General features: G+C 44.1%; 1 protein-coding gene across 5 annotated transcripts in view; it reads right to left on the bottom strand.

The window, feature by feature from the left end:
* Window positions 1-10,332, bottom strand: part of PRDM5 (PR/SET domain 5) — a 274,545-nt gene extending 264,213 nt beyond the window's left edge. For all 5 annotated transcript variants that reach the window (XM_077140176.1, XM_077140171.1, XM_077140174.1 and 2 more), the window contains exon 1: window positions 10,168-10,332. In XM_077140176.1, coding sequence (XP_076996291.1) covers window positions 10,168-10,260 — 93 coding nt within the window. In that variant the 5' untranslated portion in view covers window positions 10,261-10,332. The remainder of the gene's footprint in view (window positions 1-10,167) is intronic.
* Window positions 10,333-18,797: the final 8,465 nt, after the last annotated feature.

The raw sequence follows: 18,797 nt of genomic DNA, 5'->3' as shown, positions 1-18,797 counted from the left end.
TAAGGTATCAGTGGCTGGTAGAGTTCAAATAGAGTGGAGAGGCTACTCTGGAGGTCACTCTTACACAAGTTTCAGTTAGACGTTGCCACCTATCATAACTTGCCAAACCCCAACCAAAACCATTCCAGCCAATCATAAAGGACACCTAAGGTAATATTAGATTCTACAAATGATCCATACACTAGGGTAACTTTCCAGAAAATACAACCTCCAGATGGGTCCCTGAACCATTTAAATCCTGAAACCTAGAAGGGTCAGCGTTTCCAGAACATCAGCTGGTTCCATCTCCCTACCCCATATTATTGATAGCCCCTTCCAACATGAAAAATTTAGAATGGCAATAGTCCAAACACCCCCAAAGGTAATAGTGGAGTTATACAGAGAGGTGGGATTTTAAAAATGAGTATGATTGCTGAATCATTATATTGATATTTCTTTTGGTCTCCAGTATCTTAGAGCAGCTAGGAGTAAAAACCTAAAAATGTGGCATTGTAACCCGTACCAAATTCTGAAATCTGCTCTACAATGAATTGCTGTACTGTACTTTGAAATTTATGCTTCTTCGTATACACGTCATTTTTCAGGAAACAAAAAAAAGGGATGATAAAAACCTATTTTAAATTTAAAAAAAATCTGCCTTCCATTCAAAACTACTAGTCAATTTCACCAGATTCTTTGCTACATTAAAACAAGGATTGCCTTCCTTCCAGTTTGCAATAGCATGTGCATCATTTCTGCCAGCAGTTTTATCACAGGTAGCTTTAGTGCCCACATGTCTACCAAGAGTCTCCTCAAAGCATTCAAGGCCTTTTCTATCAAGCGCTTCACAACTCTTCCAGAATCTTCCCCTTATCCCTCTAAAAAGCTATTCCAATATCTTTGATATTTACAAAGCACAGCACCCCACTTCTCTGATACAAAAATTTGTTTTCATTTATTAAGGCTGCCAGAATGCAATATACCAGAAATGGAACAGCTTTGATAAAGGAAATTTATTAAGTTGCAAGTTTACAGTTCTAAGGCCATGAAAATGTCCAAATTAAGGCACCAATGAGAGGTTACCTTCACTCAAGAAAGGCTGATACCATCCAGAACACCTCTGTCAGCTAGGAAAGCAAATGGCTGGCATCTGCTGGGGTCTGTGGAGTCTGGACATCTCTCAGCTAGGAAGGCACATGGTGACTTCTGCTAGCTCTCTCTTCTCATTCTATAAGGTTCCCTGGGGGCATTTTCCTTCCATATCCCCAAAGTTCTCTGGCTTTTTTCTTTTAATAAAAAAGTTTAAAATTTTTTAATTTTAAAAAAATTAAAAGATTTTTTGAAAATACTTTCTTCCTGAAGGGTTCCAGTAAGCAACCCCAGCTTGAAGGGGTGGAGACACATCTGCATGCAAACTACCTAACCAAAAGGTACCACGCACAATTGAGTGGGTCACATCCCCATGGAAACAAACAAACAAAAATATCCCACCCAGCAATACTGCATGAGGATTAAAGAACATGGCTTTTCTGAGGCATACAACAGTTTCAAACTGGCACAAACACAGTAACAAACAGAAAGGGAAACGTCACAAGATCATCTCAATTGATGCTAAAAAGACATTCAATGAAGTTCGTTCTTGATAAAAAACATTTCAAAAGGTAGGAATGGAAGGAAACTTCCACTGTATGATAAAAGGCATATATGAAAAACCTACACCCAACTTCATACTCAATGGTGAGAGACTGAAAGCCTTCCTGCCAAGATTGGCAACAAGACAGGGACGACTCACTGCTATTCAACATTAACTTTAGCTGAAGTAATATGTCAAGAAAAATAAAAGGCATCCAAATTTGAAAGGAAGCAATAAAGCTCTATTTTCAGATGATATGTTGCTATATTTGGATATCCCAAGAAATCTTGACAAAGCTACTTGAGCTAAAAAATAAATTCAGCAAAGTGTCTGGACACAAGATTAATGCACAAAATCCAGTAGTGTCTCTATGCACTAGTAATGGCCTAAATAAGAAGGCAGTTAAAAAAATTCTAGTCACAATAGCAACTAAAAGAATCAAGTATCTAGGAACAAACTTAACCAAGAATGTAAATAACCTATACACAGAAAACTACAAAATACTGCTAACAGAAATCAAAGATCTAAATAGGTGGAAAGACATTCTGTATTCATGGATATAAAAACTAAATGTCATTAAAATATCAGTTCTACTCAAACTGATATACAGATTCAATGCAGTATCAATCAAAATCACAACTTATTTTGCAGACTTGGAAACTTTATTTGGAAGGGAAAGGGGACTTGAATAGCAAAAAGGACCCTTATACCCTAATAAAGAAATATGGGGCAGGAGGACTCACCCTTCCTGACTTAAAGCCATAGTAGTCAAACAGCATGGTGCTGGCACAGAGGTAGTGGTCAATGGACTTGAATTGAGAGTTCAGAAATAGAGGGGGATAAGGGATATGGCTGTTTGGGGTTTCGATTTCTGCATGTGTCTATTTGATATTTTTATCTTTGGAACAATGAAAATGGTCTAAAATTGGGTGGGTAACAACTGCACAACTAAGTGATGATATTGTGAGACACTGTGTACTTTGGATGGAATATGTGTGAATATATCTCAATGAAATCTGCAGATCAAAAAAAAGGCATGTAGTGTGTATTTATGGTGTACGAACATGGATACAATTTTTATGAGTAGAAAGAAAAACTTTTTTTTTCAATGAAAAAGTTGCATGGAATAATCTGAATTCAAATTCTGGTTAATCTATTTACTAATGATATAATCTTCCTTAAGATCAGTTCTGTCATTTATAAACAGAGTAACCCTTGCAGATTTTCTGTAGGGCTTAAACACGCACTGTACAAAGCACTCAGTGACTACTGCCTCTCCACTCACCTTTGTATTACATTAGCAACTAGCCTAGTACCCAACTCAGTAAATATTTGCTCAATAAATGTTTGTTGAATGAATTAACTGTAGCTGCTAGTATCACACACACACATACAAATACAAAATATATGAAGTTTCTGAAAAAATGGTAGTTTAAGTGGAGTCTTTATTTTTACAAAACTAATAACACAGAAAATAGAGGCTGCATTGTATCATAACAGTATAACTTTGTGACAACAGAGAAGCGGTGGATCCATGGAAAGCACTGATCATGGTTATTTTCCCTCTAATGTTTCCGGCTTAGTTATCACCAGTGACCAGGTGGTCCCTTAGCAGAATTTTAATCCTAAGAATAAATTTCTTTTTCATGATAGTCGAAGATGATCCAAGATGATCAACAAAATATTTATGCCACAAAATTTAGTCTTGTATAATATTTATGGACAGCAATTTTTCCTCTGTATGTTTTTACTTAGCTTTCTTTTTAGGTTTCTTCTTTCCTGTATGTTTTTTCTATCATGGTTCAGGGTACCATTTTTTTTTTAATCTTGTATTTTCAAAGTCAGCTTTAACCTTTATCATAGATATTTTCTTACTTGGGATTTTACCTTACGAATGTCTTTAGTACAAACCCCTCAAGAAGAATCAAGGTTTGAAGGAAAACCTTGACTTGAGGAAAGGAGCTGGCACTGGAGAAGACCTCCAAGCAGAGCTGCCGTGACCCACGGGTCCCTGAGCAGAGGTGCTCTGGGCTCATCTATAAGGACAGGGTGAGCCGGTCAGATGCCTCTGCAATTCTCTCAAAGATCGCCATCCAACGACAGCACTCTGCTTCTCACGTGCACACCTCCTCCTCTTCTTTCTGAGGGTATCACTCACCTTGTAGGCAGTTACCACACAATGCTCGGCCAGAATAGATGCCACAAATGAGTGGCAACGTAAGTCAGTCCCACAGCTCTGCAAGGGGTACTTCCTCTGGACTGTCTCCTCGTACTGTGAGGAAGGACTCACCCCAGTTAGTCTCGGAGTAATTGTGTTTTGGGTCTGTGGGAGCCTGACAATGACGTCCGCATGCTAAGTAAGCCCCAGGCCCTGCGAACACGCTGCCTTCTGCGGTGAAAGGGACTCTGCGGGCACAGCTGCCTTAAGGGTTGTGAGATGGGGACTGTCCTGGATTATCAGAGGGGCCCAGTCTAGTCACAGGGGCCTCATGAGAGAGACAAGAGGGTCAGAGTCGGAGAAGCAAGCGTGAAGACTGAAGCAGGGGGTGAGGGGGCGTGAGGCAGGACTGTAGCTGAGCGATGCACACAGCCTCCAGGCAGTGGAAGAGGCACAGACACGGACTCGACCCCGGGTCTCAATGGGAAATGCAGACCCGCACCCACTTGAGACTTTTGACCCCCAGAACTATGTGATAATAAATTTGGGTTAAGCCACTTTGTTTATAGTAATCTGTCATAGCACAAAAGGAAACCAATACAAGAGCACAGCACTGTCAGGATTCTCTACATGAAAAGCATTTGTGGACAGGGTCTCAGGGGATCTGGCAGGTTTGAACTAGGAAGGTGCACTTGTCACCAACAGGGCAAGTGTAGCAGATTCTGCCACAGGATTCGTGGGCACAAGACACCGCTGGGGCCGATCAGACAGGACTGGGGTTGGGAGGGAACCCAGGAGCAGCCGCCAGCCAGCTCAGCTCACCGTGTAGAGTGAGGCAAGGCGCGGAGACCCAATCTGTCCGATGCTCTGGAATACTTTCATGGGAATTGGGGCTCAGAAATCTGGACAGCAGAGATGCAATAGTTTTTTCATTTATATAGTTATTTCCTTTTACGCTTTCCATCATTTTTCCTTTCAGTTTTTAGTTATTTTTTAAAAACCAAGCCAATTCAACTATGCTAAGTGCATGCAAGTGTATTCACTACTGTAGATATAGAAGGAAGGGAACTATTTAATTGAAAATCAAGTAAAATTTTAGCAGGTTGATGAAGAAAGGATTAGAAAGAAGACAGAATTTTAAATATTGTCAATCTAAGGACAACTACAAAAAATTCAGCAAGATGCAATAATTGGCAAGTTTATAATCTATAAATTGGGGATGTTAGACTTTATAAGATTGTTGAACCTACGCGAAGCACACGGTAAACAGAAAACCCCGACTTCAAAACCTGTGACTACACACGCCAGGGTCAGCCTGCACAGGCCCCTCTGCACCAAGGATGCTCCGTGGAGATTAGGAACAGTTTCCTTGGTCAGAAGTAAGTCTGTCCTGAACCAGCCTCACATCAACTTTATTTCCAACAATTCTGCCTACAAGCCGTTCCTCTCTACCCAAACTGATTAAGGGCAGAGATTCTGTTCAGATTCCCTGAAATGCAAATTGCAGACACCATTTACTCCTGTATGGCACTGGACACTGGCACCTTCTCTCTTCCGAATGTGAAGACAGAACAGTAACACTATTTACTTCACAGTGTTAATGGAGTAATAAAATGAATTGATACATGCAGGGTGCTGGTAAGGTACTTAGAGCAGGGCCTGTCACATACTAAGTACTCAAAAATAACAGCAATTTTAACAGCCTACATGATGTGTTTGTGCCCCGCAAAGTTTACTCCCTCCATAAAGCCGTCTTGACTCCCCCAGCGTTTTCGGACGACGGACTGTGAGTCCAACAGTGGCTCCTTCCTCTTCTGAGCTCCTATCACACTTCTTATCCATTGAACTTCACCTTCGTGTCTGTGATGGCACATAGCACTATGCTGACACTACTTACCTCTACCTGCCAGACGAGGCTATAAGGTACTATGATTCTAGAATTCCATTTGCCTAATATACCGCCTGGCAAAATGAATCCACACAGTATAAGTGTAGGCATTTCATATTTAAAACTAAATACTGTTATCCCTGTGGTGTATCTCCATGTTCCCCCAACAAGGCTGTAAGTCCCAAAGCATAGAAAAGGCAACTGTTCTTATCAATACTGTTCGGTGTGCCATCCTGTTTCTATCAGATGCTTAAGAAATGTTTACTGATTTTGATGCTTTCATCAACACATTCTACAAGTGAACTTACAGGTTTCCAATACGGTATAATTTACTGTGCAAGCAAATGGCGCCAAAGTCTACCCAGAAACTCACACCAAAAACCAGGAGTTGTCCTTTATCCTTCGTTTTCAACAATGTGCCTGATTCAGCCCATTGAAAGACCCTGTTGTTTCCACCTCTAAAATAGTCCTTCAATCCATGCAGTTTCCTCTGATTCCAAAACTGCCACTCAGTCCCAATTCCCTCAGCTTCCCGTCCCCAGTTCTCCTGGCTGGCTCGGCTCCTTCAGGCCTGGCTCAGATGCCGGCTCCTCTGAGAGCCTTCCCTGCCTGCCCACCCAAAGTAGGCCCACCCAACTTACTCTCACTTTGCTTATTCACATCATTTAACTTAGCACATGTGTTAATTATCTTGGTAATTTTCTTTTTTATTTTATTTTTCTGGGTGGTGCATAATCCGGGAATCGAACCCGGGTCTCCTGCATGGAAGGTGAGCATTGTAACCACTGGGCCACCCCCTTGGTGATTTTCATTTTTCATTTGTTTATTGCCTGTCTCCCCTCATGAGGATAAAGTCCTTGGGACAAAGATCCCATCTCTCTTGGTCACAGTACGTTTCGGGGGGCAGGCCTATCGTGGTGCCTGCTCTGGGCACAACACTAAGTGCTTATTAAGAGAAGCACTGTGTCCCCCGAGAAGACCTGCTCAAGGCCAAGCCCCCCCACACACAGTCCTTTCCATTCAGGACCAGATGGACTAGGAGGTGTCTTAGTCCGGTCTGACTGGTGTCCTTTTAGGAAGGGGAGAAGTGGACACAAACAGGCATGGGGGACAACACCATGTGACAACCGAGGCAAAGATGGCCATGGCCTGCTGGCCAGCCACCCCAGAAGCAGGAGAAAGACATGGGCGGGCGCTGTCCACAGACTTGGGAAAACGCCTGAGCCTGCTGACGCCGTGATTTCAGACTCTACCCTCCACAGTAGACACAATGAACTGCTGTTGTTTAAGTTGCCCCACTTATCAGGAACCCTAGAAAACTAAGACAGCGACTAAATGATTGAAAGTCAGAGGGGAGAAACCCAACAGACTCAAATAAATCTAAATGCAAGGAAGACTGGTTGTAGTGTATTTCCTGCCATAACCCTTTCCACAAACTCACAGAACATCAGCGCCAGAAGGAATCTTATAGTTTACCTTTTCCCTTTTCTTTCATACATAATTTTCGATAATACCCACTGTTTTTTCACATAAGCCCGCTAGGGAAAAAATGGTCACGATATAAAAAATACATAATGTAGTGAAGTGTTTGCTTAACTTTTTATTGTCTGTGTACTTACTGTATTAGCTTTCAGTAACTAATATTAATTTTAATGTGCACAGTACTTTGCAACCTGGAATTCTCTGTTTTCACACAGCATTAAACTCTGCCCACGAGATAGTACATGGTGAGCACTTAAAACAAGTTCTGGCATGTGGCATGCAATGTCAGTTTTATCATTTTAATTTTTATTCATATAATTAGCAAATTGCAAGTTGTATGAGTGTGAATGAGCTCAGGCCTCTTTATCTGCTCAAGGATAAAATCCCAGCAAGCATCTATCAGTTCCTGCTCTAGAAGCATTTCCAGCTTCCCAACACCAACCTGAGGGCCCGCTGCTCATCCAACCTCTAATTTACACAATTGTAACAAAAAGAAAAGAAAATCTTTTCCGTTTCTCTTGTCGTCGTTTACAAAAAGGAAAGAGAGGAGAGAGGAGAGACAACAGGCCAGTGACAAAGGGTTACAGCCAAGGAAAGATGTAGCAGGTCTCAGGTGGGGCCAGGCCCTCAGGAGACTGCTGAGGAACCCACTCTAGGAAGCACTGCCCCACAGGTGACGGGGGGTCCAGAGAAGGGCTAAGGGGTCCGGTTGGAAAAAGAAAGCAGAGGCGGGGTCCCAGGAAAAAGCTGAAATGAATAGATGGCCTGAATTGCAATTGTTTGTTTTTTCAAGCTGAAGCACTATACAAATATGGGTTATAGAAGTGTGCGAGAACATCTAAAGTTTACAACATACACATTTAAGGCAACATATTACAAAATTTATTTAGAGAACATGAAAACAAAATTTTGAGAGAGACCACTGCTATAGTTGGTAAAATACTCTTTTCTCAGACTCCTTGATTTTATGGCAAGAGTTAGGTATGGCACACGGTAACTTGGAAAACATTTAAGAACTGAGACACAAAACACAGCATTCACCTTCAATTTGATCTTTTGAACTCAGTCCAAACCAGCAATTTGACTTCAGCTTTGTCCTCAGCCTCGGGAACACAAAGGACTGATCCCCACTTCAAGGCTATGGCACATCAAGAAACCTGTCTGTGATTAATGCTACTGCAGTTGAGCAATCTTCCCATCACAGCTAAATATGCTAATAATACCAAAACGTTCTTTCACTTGGGTTTACCGTCAGTACGTCCATATTCATTCTGAAATGCATGCTTAACTCACTTTGAGTTAAGCATTTTAGGATGGATGAAAATCTCAATGTGTTTTATATGCTGAAGCAACCCCAGCAGGAAAAAATAGGTGTCTTAGTAAATGCTGTTTTTGAAAGTTGTTCACTCTATGACCAAAAATAATTAAGAATTTTTGAATAATCAGATGCCTGGCAAAGTTGAAATTAATAAAAATATTAAAAGAATATATATTATCAAGCGATTTCTAAAAATCTAAACAATAACATAAGGCAAAAACAGAGATCATGCAACAATTCTAATCTTTCTAGAGCTGTCTGGAGTATTGCTATTTGTAGCTTTAAACAAAATAATTTTTAAAAAGGTTTTCAATTTTTAAAATAACTACAATTAATGCCTGAGATCTTCATGAAGTCCATTTGAGAAATTTTCATATATTCTGAGAATAAAGTAAAAGCAGAATGTCATCTCTGCATGAGTCATTTTATGAAAGCAGTATCTGACTGAAGGAATGTTGATTTTAATACGTGGCTATTCGGTAAAAACATCTATTCAGTATATCGCTGGGTGTACTCCCAAACTCTCACTTGAAAAAGTAAATCTGCAGTTGATTTTTTTCCTGTTTCACCCTAGGATGCTGTCCGTGGAGCTGTTTTGAAGATTTAGCAGCACTGCTTGCCCCTCTTCGCAGCTCTAGGTGTGCAAATGGGGCGGGGGCGGGGGCGGATCCGACCAGACGGCCTGTGCTCCTGGGAGCTCCCATGGGGGCCTGGTCTGACAGGCTTGTTCTGGCCCCTACCTGCACTTCCAAAATGTCTGCTAACAAGGGGGGAGGGAAAGGCACGGGCAGGGGGCCGGGTTTAGAATGGATATTGTCCCGTTAGGGGAAGCGACTGTTCTGGCAAAAGTGTAAACTTTGGGCTCAGAAGCCAAGAATCTGAAGCTCACGCAGTAATTCAGCAGGTTATTTAACCTCGCAGACCTTCGTTTTCTCGTCTCCTAAGTGAGACTTTACACCAACAGCAGGAGTGCTGCGCAGGTGAAGTCACCTAGGGCAGGTTGGGCACCGCATGGGCCGCGACACAAAGCATCTCCCTGGGAAACTGCTGCTCCTGGAGCCTCTTGGCCGCCTCGTGGTCCCAGATCCTGCGGGTCCCGCAAAACCAGGACAACCCAAGTCTCGGCACATCCAAAGCCCTGGCGCGCCGCGCTGACCTCCTTCCTAGACTTCTGCTTTAACAGAAGCCCTTCAAGTCCGCGATGCAGCCGGTGAACTGCGTGAGAGCAACTCACATGCCTTTAAACGTCTGGAAAGGGAGCTCCGGAAGGAAGAAAATCCAAAACAGCATGGGGAAAACAAATCGGCAGGCCCCAGGGCCGCAGAGCGCACTTGGGAGGAGGGAGGAGGGAGGAGGGCCCGCGACCCAGCAGGATTTTTCAGGCCCCGTGAGCTGCGGTCCGCGCGGGGCGTGGAGATTCCCGGCCCCACGGTTTCACCGTAAAGAGACCGCTGCGGCCGCGGCCCGGGCGCGCCCAACCCCCGTCCACGCCAAGGCGCACGTCCCACGGGTCCCGGCGAGGAGGGAGGCGCCGCCGACTGCTGCCCGCGCAGGGGGGCACGGCCGGGAGCCCCGCGGATACCTAAATGGCGCCCCCAGCCCCGCGCCCCCCGCGCCCCAGCCCCGGGCCTTCCCGCGAGCCCGGCCTGGCCACGGCGAGGGGCGGCCCCGAGGCGGCTCCGGGTGCGCAGGCCGCGCGGGTCACCCACCTTCCGCACTGCGCGCGCCGCGTAGAGGCCCAGCCCGTCCTGCACCCGGGACGACCTCAGGGCGAAACGCTCCGGCACGTACAAGCCCAGCATTTCCCCGCCGCCGCCGCACGCGAGCCCGAGATCGGGGGGCCGGGGCGGCGGGAAGAGGAAATGGACTTTCCCTCCCAGAATCCCCGAATCCCCACCTCCGCGCCGACTCCGGGATGCCCCGGGCTCAGCCCCTCCTCGTGGGGGGCCGGCTCGGCCGCCACTGCTGCCGCGGGGGCGGGGGTGACCCGGGCCTGGGGGCGCGCGGGGGTGCGGGGCCGGGGCGGGGGCGCCGCGCGCTGTTTGACCCCAAGCTGGCTGCTGGAGCCCGGCTGAGCCCAGGGCCTGGAGCCCGAGGTTCGCTAGCCGCGCACACCCCCTCGCACATCCCCGTGCACACCGCGCGCACATCCCCGTGCGCACATCCCCGCGCGCATATCCCCGTGCGCACATCCCCGCGCGCACCCCGCGTGCACACCCACTGTCGGCCAGGGACCCCCCACGTTGGTCCTGCCCGGGGTTTTCAGACTTAGCGGCTCTGAACTGTGACCCCGAATCGAGAGTTGGACTCTATCCACTTCAGGCACAGAGGCGCCGCCCCGACGCCGCCGGGCGGCCGCCCCAAGCCGGCCCAGTGCGGGCTCTGGAAGCGGGTCTGTGGCCCGAGCCCGCGCGGCCCCCGCAGCCGCACGGCTGGGTCCCCACGTCCCCCGTCCCTCCCGCGGCTGAACCGCCACAAACTCCACCCACGTTCGTCCAGAGAAACCGGGTCCGGCCGGCGCTGCAACTCCTGTGAGAGTTTTAGGCGTCCCAAGATTCCTGAACCCTCCTTTTGGGTGAAAATCATAATACATTTTATGGATTTTCAAACCTAGTGAGGGTGGAGGGGACAGAGGGGACGCCCAGCGGTGGAGCGGTCAGGGGCCAGTGCTTTGATCCGAGGAGCGCAGGGCTGCCGGGTGCTGGGAGCAGCCTTAAAACCCTGACTCCTCTTGCAGCTGTGCGGAACCTACCGTAGGTTCCTGGGGACAAATGGGCGATTTTCTCTCCCGGGTCTCTTCTCGGAGACCGTTGACATTCCCCAAACGTTCCCTCTAGACTATGTGTAAAAACAAACATAAGTTTGACAAACTAAAGGGCCTTCCCCCAACTTACCCGGCCCCACGCGGCCACGTGAACCCACTCCTGTGTTCCTGGAGGACTTGGGAAAACCTCGGTACACTAAAACCGCTCCTAAGCCAAACTAGTGTGAGTTCAAAAGGAGGTTAAAGCAAAAACAACGAAATGCTTTATGAAAAAAATAGCATGCGGTATCAATAACTTGAGATGTTAAAGAATGGAATAAATGATTCTCTTTCTGAAAAGTGTAAGAGCGTCTTTGGAGGGTGAAACAAGCCTTAATTGTCCTTCCCAGTTCGGGTCCATTTGGCCCCTACCAGAGACGAGGGCCAGAAATGAGGAAACAAGGCACACCAAGATTGTTTTCCTAAATTCGTAGTTAGATAGCCTTGAAATACATTGTAGCTGTTCAGTAAATATTTCTTGACTAAAAGTCATCTCTGAGGCTACTTCAAGATTTGCAAATTAGTTTATAGGGAGCCTGGCACTCACTTGACTCTTTGTTTCCAGTGGTCCTTTGAGCCCCTCTGAAACCAGACCAGACCAGACCCCTGTGCTGGGCTGGAGGGAGGACACAGCCCAGGCGGGATGGCCTTTCCCCAGGGCCCCCAGTGCTTTGTCCAGCACAGTCTTTTTACCTCTGGCCTTTGACTGCACTGGGTTCAGTCCAAGGCTCTGCCATGTCTCATTGGATGCACAAGTTTCTATGCCTTTTGATCACTAGAAAAAAAATGTTTTGGTTTTGTGTGGACACTTTTCTCCTTCACTGGTGACTCTTGGGCTTTGGCCCATCTCCCTTTGGTCACCTACTTTGCTTCTGGGGACCCTTTCTGCACATAGCCATCTTTACAAATTAGAAAACAGTTAAATTAGTTATGAAAAATAAATCTGAAATTAATCAGATGAGAAGCTTTCCAAATCTTTTATGAAACTGGGTCAGAGATTTTGTTACAATTGACGCAAATAGTATATTTTGTTAAAGCATACAATGTTCTTTTTATCTATTTTAATTGGGTTCTGAAGATCTACAAACTAAAACATGGGAACGACCAATTAAAAAAGTTCTTAATAATAGGCTCCATTACAACACATAAAAAAAAAAAAAGGATCCATATTTGCCAAGTCAAAATGTACAATACTGACCGGAAATTTGATTTTGAAGTCTCTGAAACAGTAGTGATACAATGAGTCATTCCTTAAAACTTTAAAAATTTGAAAGTGACCTTTCAATATTATCTTTGAAAAATGGGAAATTAAAAGTCTGCTTTATATCAAGAGTTTAAATCCAGTGTTAAAAAAAATTTTTTTAAATCAACATTAAAGTACTATCATGCATCTGATTTACTTATTCTAGAAAATGTGGCACTATTTGACCCAAGGGGAATGGTCCCAAATACATTTCTTCTTACTTTCAAAGTTGCCTTCTGAGGGATCTTTTTTTTTTTTCATTAAAATGCCTGAGGCAAGTTCTAGTTATTGAGTAAAAATATGTGTGTTTATATGGGCCTTGTGTTTTCATTTCAGAGAAGGCTTGAATTATACTTCTATATTAATTAATTATTTTACCACACATTTTGCTGAATTCCTTTGGTTGTGTCTCAGTTATTAATGACTGTTTCCCACTGCCAATGTGGAATAAAACACTGATAGAAAAAAAGACACTGAGGTTTGTCTTTAATTCTCTGAAAGTCGGAGGGAATTTGTATTGAATAAATATAAAACCAAGTTTCCTGAGCAGAAAAGAATAGAGGTTTATTTGGTATGATGCGATATTTTTTCCTTAAAATAAAATCCAGAATGAGGTTGTGTGAGCATCTTGCTCTGAAACCATTTCTCCACAGCAGTGATGCCCCCATGTCAATGCCGCTGTGGAAGTTGACCTTGAATCTGAAAAGTTCTGAACCGCAAATTCCCTTTAATCTCTTAGTTTTCAGTGACGTCACCAAAGGCTTGGGGGGGTCCCAGAGAAGAATTATAAGCCCTTTAATTAGAAGGAGTCTACAGGTTCTCAGGAGTAAAGTGAGCACATTTTTAAAGGTAAAGCCAAAGGGTAAATTGGTGCTCTTTTCACCCCAAAAGCTAGTGCTGTTCATGGAGCAGAGTCTGCAGGGTAATAGGGAGCCGGAGGAGGAGGGGAGGACAACCGTTTCCATGGATCACGAGCCTCCGTGTGGGAAACCGGGCTAGGGGCTTCACCACACCACCGCACACTCTCACGGGAGCCCCGCAGCCTCCACTTGACCAATCCTGTTACACGTTACACACGGGAGGAGCCGGGACCGCAGACAGGTCGCTCACCTTCGTCAGCCTCACGCACCCCGAAGAGATGGAGCCGACCTGACCCGGCAGTATCTGCGCCCAGGCCCCTTGATGCTCACTCCCGAGCCCTGGGCACTGCCCAGTTACGGCTCCCACCAGGCTCCGCCATGACGCAGCTTGGGTCCAGCTCTCCATCTCTCCTTCTCTCTCGCTCCCGCTTTCCAATTCTACCTCCTCACCTTCCTCCAGAATGTGGTAGAAAACTTGACTGGTCAGGCTCGTTGTTTGGGGAGGAAAAATAATGAACAGAACAGTGTTTCCTCTGGGCCATGCTGAGCTCAGGTCCAATCAACCTTGTCCAGGAAGAGGCGTGTCGATGAGCCTGGAAGGTTTTGCCTCAGCCTGGAGCTGCGGCCTGGGAAGGCCTTGCCTTCCTGAGACTTTCTCCCAGCCTGGCACGTACCTTGAGACTTCAGCTATTCACAGCCTCAGCCTAATTCATCCCCGTGTGCTCAGTCTATAGAAGTGAAAACACTGAAAAGCAGCCATAGACTGGGCTGCGGTGGCTCCCGCCAGCCATGCCACAGACCCGGATTCCTTGCCTGATGCCTGCCCATGCAAAAAAATATACATAAGCAATATCAGTACCCCTGTATTTGTCAGAACCTTTCAGTTTGAGTTTTACTGGATTCCTTTTCCCTTATTAAAACAATATAATGACTTCATAGCTGAACTATTATAAAAACAAAGGGCACCTACTTAACAGACCATTGGAATTAGTAAGCATGACTTTTTAAGGGGCCGTTCTCTATAAACTTTCAGAAACTATGTAGATCAAGTAAAGAAAAAAAGTCTTATTGTTTAGTACAGAGGCAAGAGCCAACTTTTTCCTAGAAAATCTTGTTTGAAATGAACACTGCAGTTGAGGTCAGGTGTCCTGCTGACTTCTCAACAAAAAGAAGCACCTGTGATGCAATTCTTCACCGAATTAGTTTCTGCCTAAAACCTCCTCTTAGCCAACCACTTCTTTCCTTCTTACATTTGACAGCTTAAAGTCTCACATTCCATCACAGAAAGGTAAGCCTCGAGCTCCCACCACATTACACTGTGTGCAAGCACCGGAAATCAACAGGGAAGATCATTTGTTTTAGAATTTCCTTTCTATTGTTTCCAATTGTAACCAAACACTTAACACATATTAAAATACGAATGAAGAATTTTCTTTTTTAAATTTGGCCTCTGAAGTGAATTCAGATAATAATGTTTATTAACATTGGTTTCTTGTGTTTTAAAATGTTTTTCTAATTAAGCAACAGTGTATTCATGTCAACATATTTCAAAAACAGGAAAAGAATTTTCTATTGCTGAAATAGGTCTGTAGATTTTTAAGTTTTTATATCCAAACCTAACTTGTGAAGTAAAATATTTAAATAATGTGTGTGTCCAAAATAAGAAGCAATATATTATTCTGAAAATTACTAATAATGCTTGCCCTTAAGGAAACAAATCCTTTGTTGTGAGAAACTTGTCACCAAATGGAAAACCAAATTGAAAGACCCATGGCTATGTATAACTGGGTGTATTCCCTGGAGAAAAGATTAAAAAAAAATTGAAGAGTCAAAAATGGCAGAAATAAGAGATTCTGTATGTCATTGGGTCATTTGTTTCCTACATGGGTGATAACTGACTCAGTTATCCCAGGTTTCTATTGAAGGCAATTATGCAGCTCTGCAGAAAACACAGGCATCGTGCTGATTCCTCAAATCACCAGTTCTAACTTTCCTGCAAAATTTTGCCAGAAGGAACCTGAGACCAGAAGGAAACAAAAAGATCCCTTCTAATGGCCTTAGCTGGAGTGGTTTGGAGCCATGAAAATAGCAGGATTTTGGAATCGGAGTATGAAGTTTGAATCACAGAGCTGAGATGCATGAACTGTGAGAGCATATAAAGAGTCAGTAACAAGGCTCTCTTCCTCATCTGTGCAGAGAGGGTGACATGCCTGCCTTGCAGAGGGCCTGCAACGAAACAGACTGGAAACCAGGGAGAGTGGCTGTTCTCATGCCCGTGGAGAAGACCAGGTTTCCCAGCTGCACTTCCGTTCTTCCGTCGCCACCTGAGCTTAGCTGTGGCTTAGCTCCAGAAGTGAGCCTGCCGCCTTGCCCTGTGAGCACATCGCAGCTCTCGATTGTCCTTCCAAAGCAAAGAGAGTGTTCTCATGTCCACACAATGCCCCACCTAAGACAGAGATGACCCCGCAGAGGGCACAGGTATCCAGAAGCTTCCATTGGGGCCTTGTCAGAAACCGGTTTTCTTCTCTGGGCTTATAGATCACTGTTTCCCAAAAAGGGAGAAAATAAGTCTACCAGTAGTTAAATTGTATTAAACATATTTTGTTCAATCCTTGAATGTACTGCCAATCTACTTAAAACTGTTCTCAATTTTTAATTAAAATTATGTTGTATCTAATTTTAAAAGAAACCTTTACCATCATCATATATTCCTGCAACAAGTATTTATCAAGCCCCTAATTATGCGCTAAGAACAAAGAAAGAAGTACAAGTTGTTGGATTTTGAAGATCCAAAACTATATGAAAATATGACTATAGCTGACAGTACTTTGGGGGGAGAAAAAAGGGAAAGGGAGCATGTTTAATATGTTACAAAGAAGTCTCATTCAATCCATGTTTTTGCTCAATTGGCAAAAAAGTGAATTTTGCACTAAAAAATCTTCCTAACGAAGGGACATTTCTGTCACGATAATGCTTATTTTCCTAATGGAAAGGGACCACAGATAGGCAGTCGGATGGGAGAGTGTTGTAGCCCGGCACATCAGCAAACATCTTGCAGGGGTGGCATGAAGGAAGCAAAGCCTTCCTGCAACCTTGGTTGGCAATGACTCAGCACTCGGGGAGGATGCTTCGAGCAAATGAAAACGCAAGGCTGAGACTTGGGTTCAAGGTTCCTGTAGCCATAAATTGACATGACATCTTCACCTGAAAGAGCCATTGCGAGGAGTGTATTAAACGTCACAGACAGAGAGGAGGATTCCGAGAGGCCAGAATTAGTTCTTTATATTCACGGTCAGGAAAGGGAGATGTGAGACGAGCATTAGAGCTCCACGTATATAGTACTTACAGCCAAGTGTGCACATAGCCACTTGTAAACCAGTCTGAGCAATAAACCACGGACTGTTCTCGCTGGTGCATCCTTGCCCAGGGTTGTTGTAGCAAACGCCACACGCTGGTTGGCATCACACAGGGATTTGTTGCTTGTGGTTGCGGAGGCTGGGGCAGGCGGTGCCTTCTCTCAGGGTGAGGCATTCGGACGCTGTGTCAGCCCAGTCCTTGGGGTTCCAAGGTTTCGATCTCTCCCTCCATCGCCTGGCCGTCTCTCTCCTTGGCTCTTCCTGCACCTCCTTCTGACTTCTGATTTCTGGCTTCTTCTCGCTGACTGCGGCCGAATTTCCTCTGCCTTATAAGGACGCCAGCCACATGGCCTAAGGCGCACCCTGGTTCGATCTGCTCTCATCCCAGCAGGACAGTCAAAGGACCTATTCACAAAGGAGCCCACCCTTAACCCATCACAGCATCTTCGAAGGTGCTGTTTACAGGCAGTCTGCACCCGCAGGAACACAGACGAGACTGAAAATGTCTCTTGTGGAGAACACGATTCAATCTCCAGCAGAACGTGCCTTCCAAGCAGAGACCCGGGTCCGATTCCTGGACCATACACCCCAAAAACAAGCACAAAAACAACTCTCCAACAGAAGGGCACTGTCATCTTACACATACCCTTTAATTAGGCGCTAAAAATAACTTCCTCCAAAACTAATTCAAAGGCAAACAACAGGATTGCGTACGTTTCGTCATCGAAACCCTGGTCCTCAGCGTGGGCACTGCACAACAAGCAGCACGCCTCGCAGGGTTCCGTCTGGGTGGACTGCGTTTCTCCAGTGCTTAGAAAAGATCATCAAAGCCAACACCCCCCAAATGGGAATATTTCAAAATATTCCATTTTATATATAGTATATAATAATAAAAAAATATTATAGTAATTTTCACACGATGAAAATGTAGAGATGAAATCATGTAAGTTAATCTTATAACTATTTGGTTCATTTATTTTGGATTCCCGGGTCGAATATTTCATTCACGTTCCTCTCTTCCAACCCTCTGCTTCTTTTCTCCCTTCCCGCCAGTCTCCTGGAGTCTCCAATGTTATTATATGCTATAAAAAATATTTTACTCATGCAATTGCAATGCTTTTAACTTTCAAGCTCAGCAGGGAAAGTGTGGAGGTGTTTAATTCTCCAGTTTTATATTTTTTCATGGGAAATGAAAGTCAGAATCTGAAAAGTAGCAACTTGCAGTAAGACATTATTTTTCTTCTTCTCCCAATATGTCTAAGTGGCATCAAGTTCAAATACTTTATTACAGATAGCCCCAGCCAATTTAAATGTCCAATTTCTCAATAAAGCATGAATCAGGAAAAGTCAATATCTTTGCAAATGTGATTCCAAATTTTGCCCTCAGATAGTCTATCTGAACTTCCACTCACTTCAGTGAGAGTTATAGAAAGCATATCTGAGGGGAATTTGGCCCGTGAAATTTGAAATGATTGTAGGTAAGGAAAATATTTCCTATGCTTATGATTATACGCTAGCTGGGGAACTTTCAGAAGGAAGACATTACAAAATCCATAATGTAGCAAGATTCAATTAAGAAGAAGTTCTTAATTTAACTAGTTTTGAAGGAGTATGAACTTATTTTAGATACCACATTAAATAAGGTATGTTTTATTCATTGACTCAAAAATATTTATTCATACCTACATCACTTTCTTCAAAGGATAAAGCTTTCCCAGCCGAGTAATTTTCCATTTAACGATTTTCAAGTAAAATCTGGAAAAGCTCCAAGTATTACCTAAATAGTAAGAAAGAATCATTTTGATCCATGTATACATATAGTTGCAAGCATAAAATTCTAACACTGGTTCTTAAAATAAATAGCTTGCCAGAGATAAATAATAGGATAACTAAAATAAGGTTTTTTATTATTTTTTCATTGAATTAATGAATCCAAGATGTTTCATATTTTTAGTAATACAACCTTAGCATGTTTAATTATTTTGTTTTCCCCATGCTGGAAACAGTTCTGCAGTATCTGTGCTTAAAATTGTAACTGCCCGTTCCTCAGATTTCTCTGATTTAGACCCTTTTTGTT

The sequence above is a fragment of the Tamandua tetradactyla genome, chromosome 22 (assembly GCF_023851605.1).
Source record: "Tamandua tetradactyla isolate mTamTet1 chromosome 22, mTamTet1.pri, whole genome shotgun sequence".
Classification (NCBI taxonomy): Eukaryota; Metazoa; Chordata; class Mammalia; order Pilosa; family Myrmecophagidae; genus Tamandua; species Tamandua tetradactyla.
This window is presented reverse-complemented; position numbering and strand designations above follow the sequence as displayed.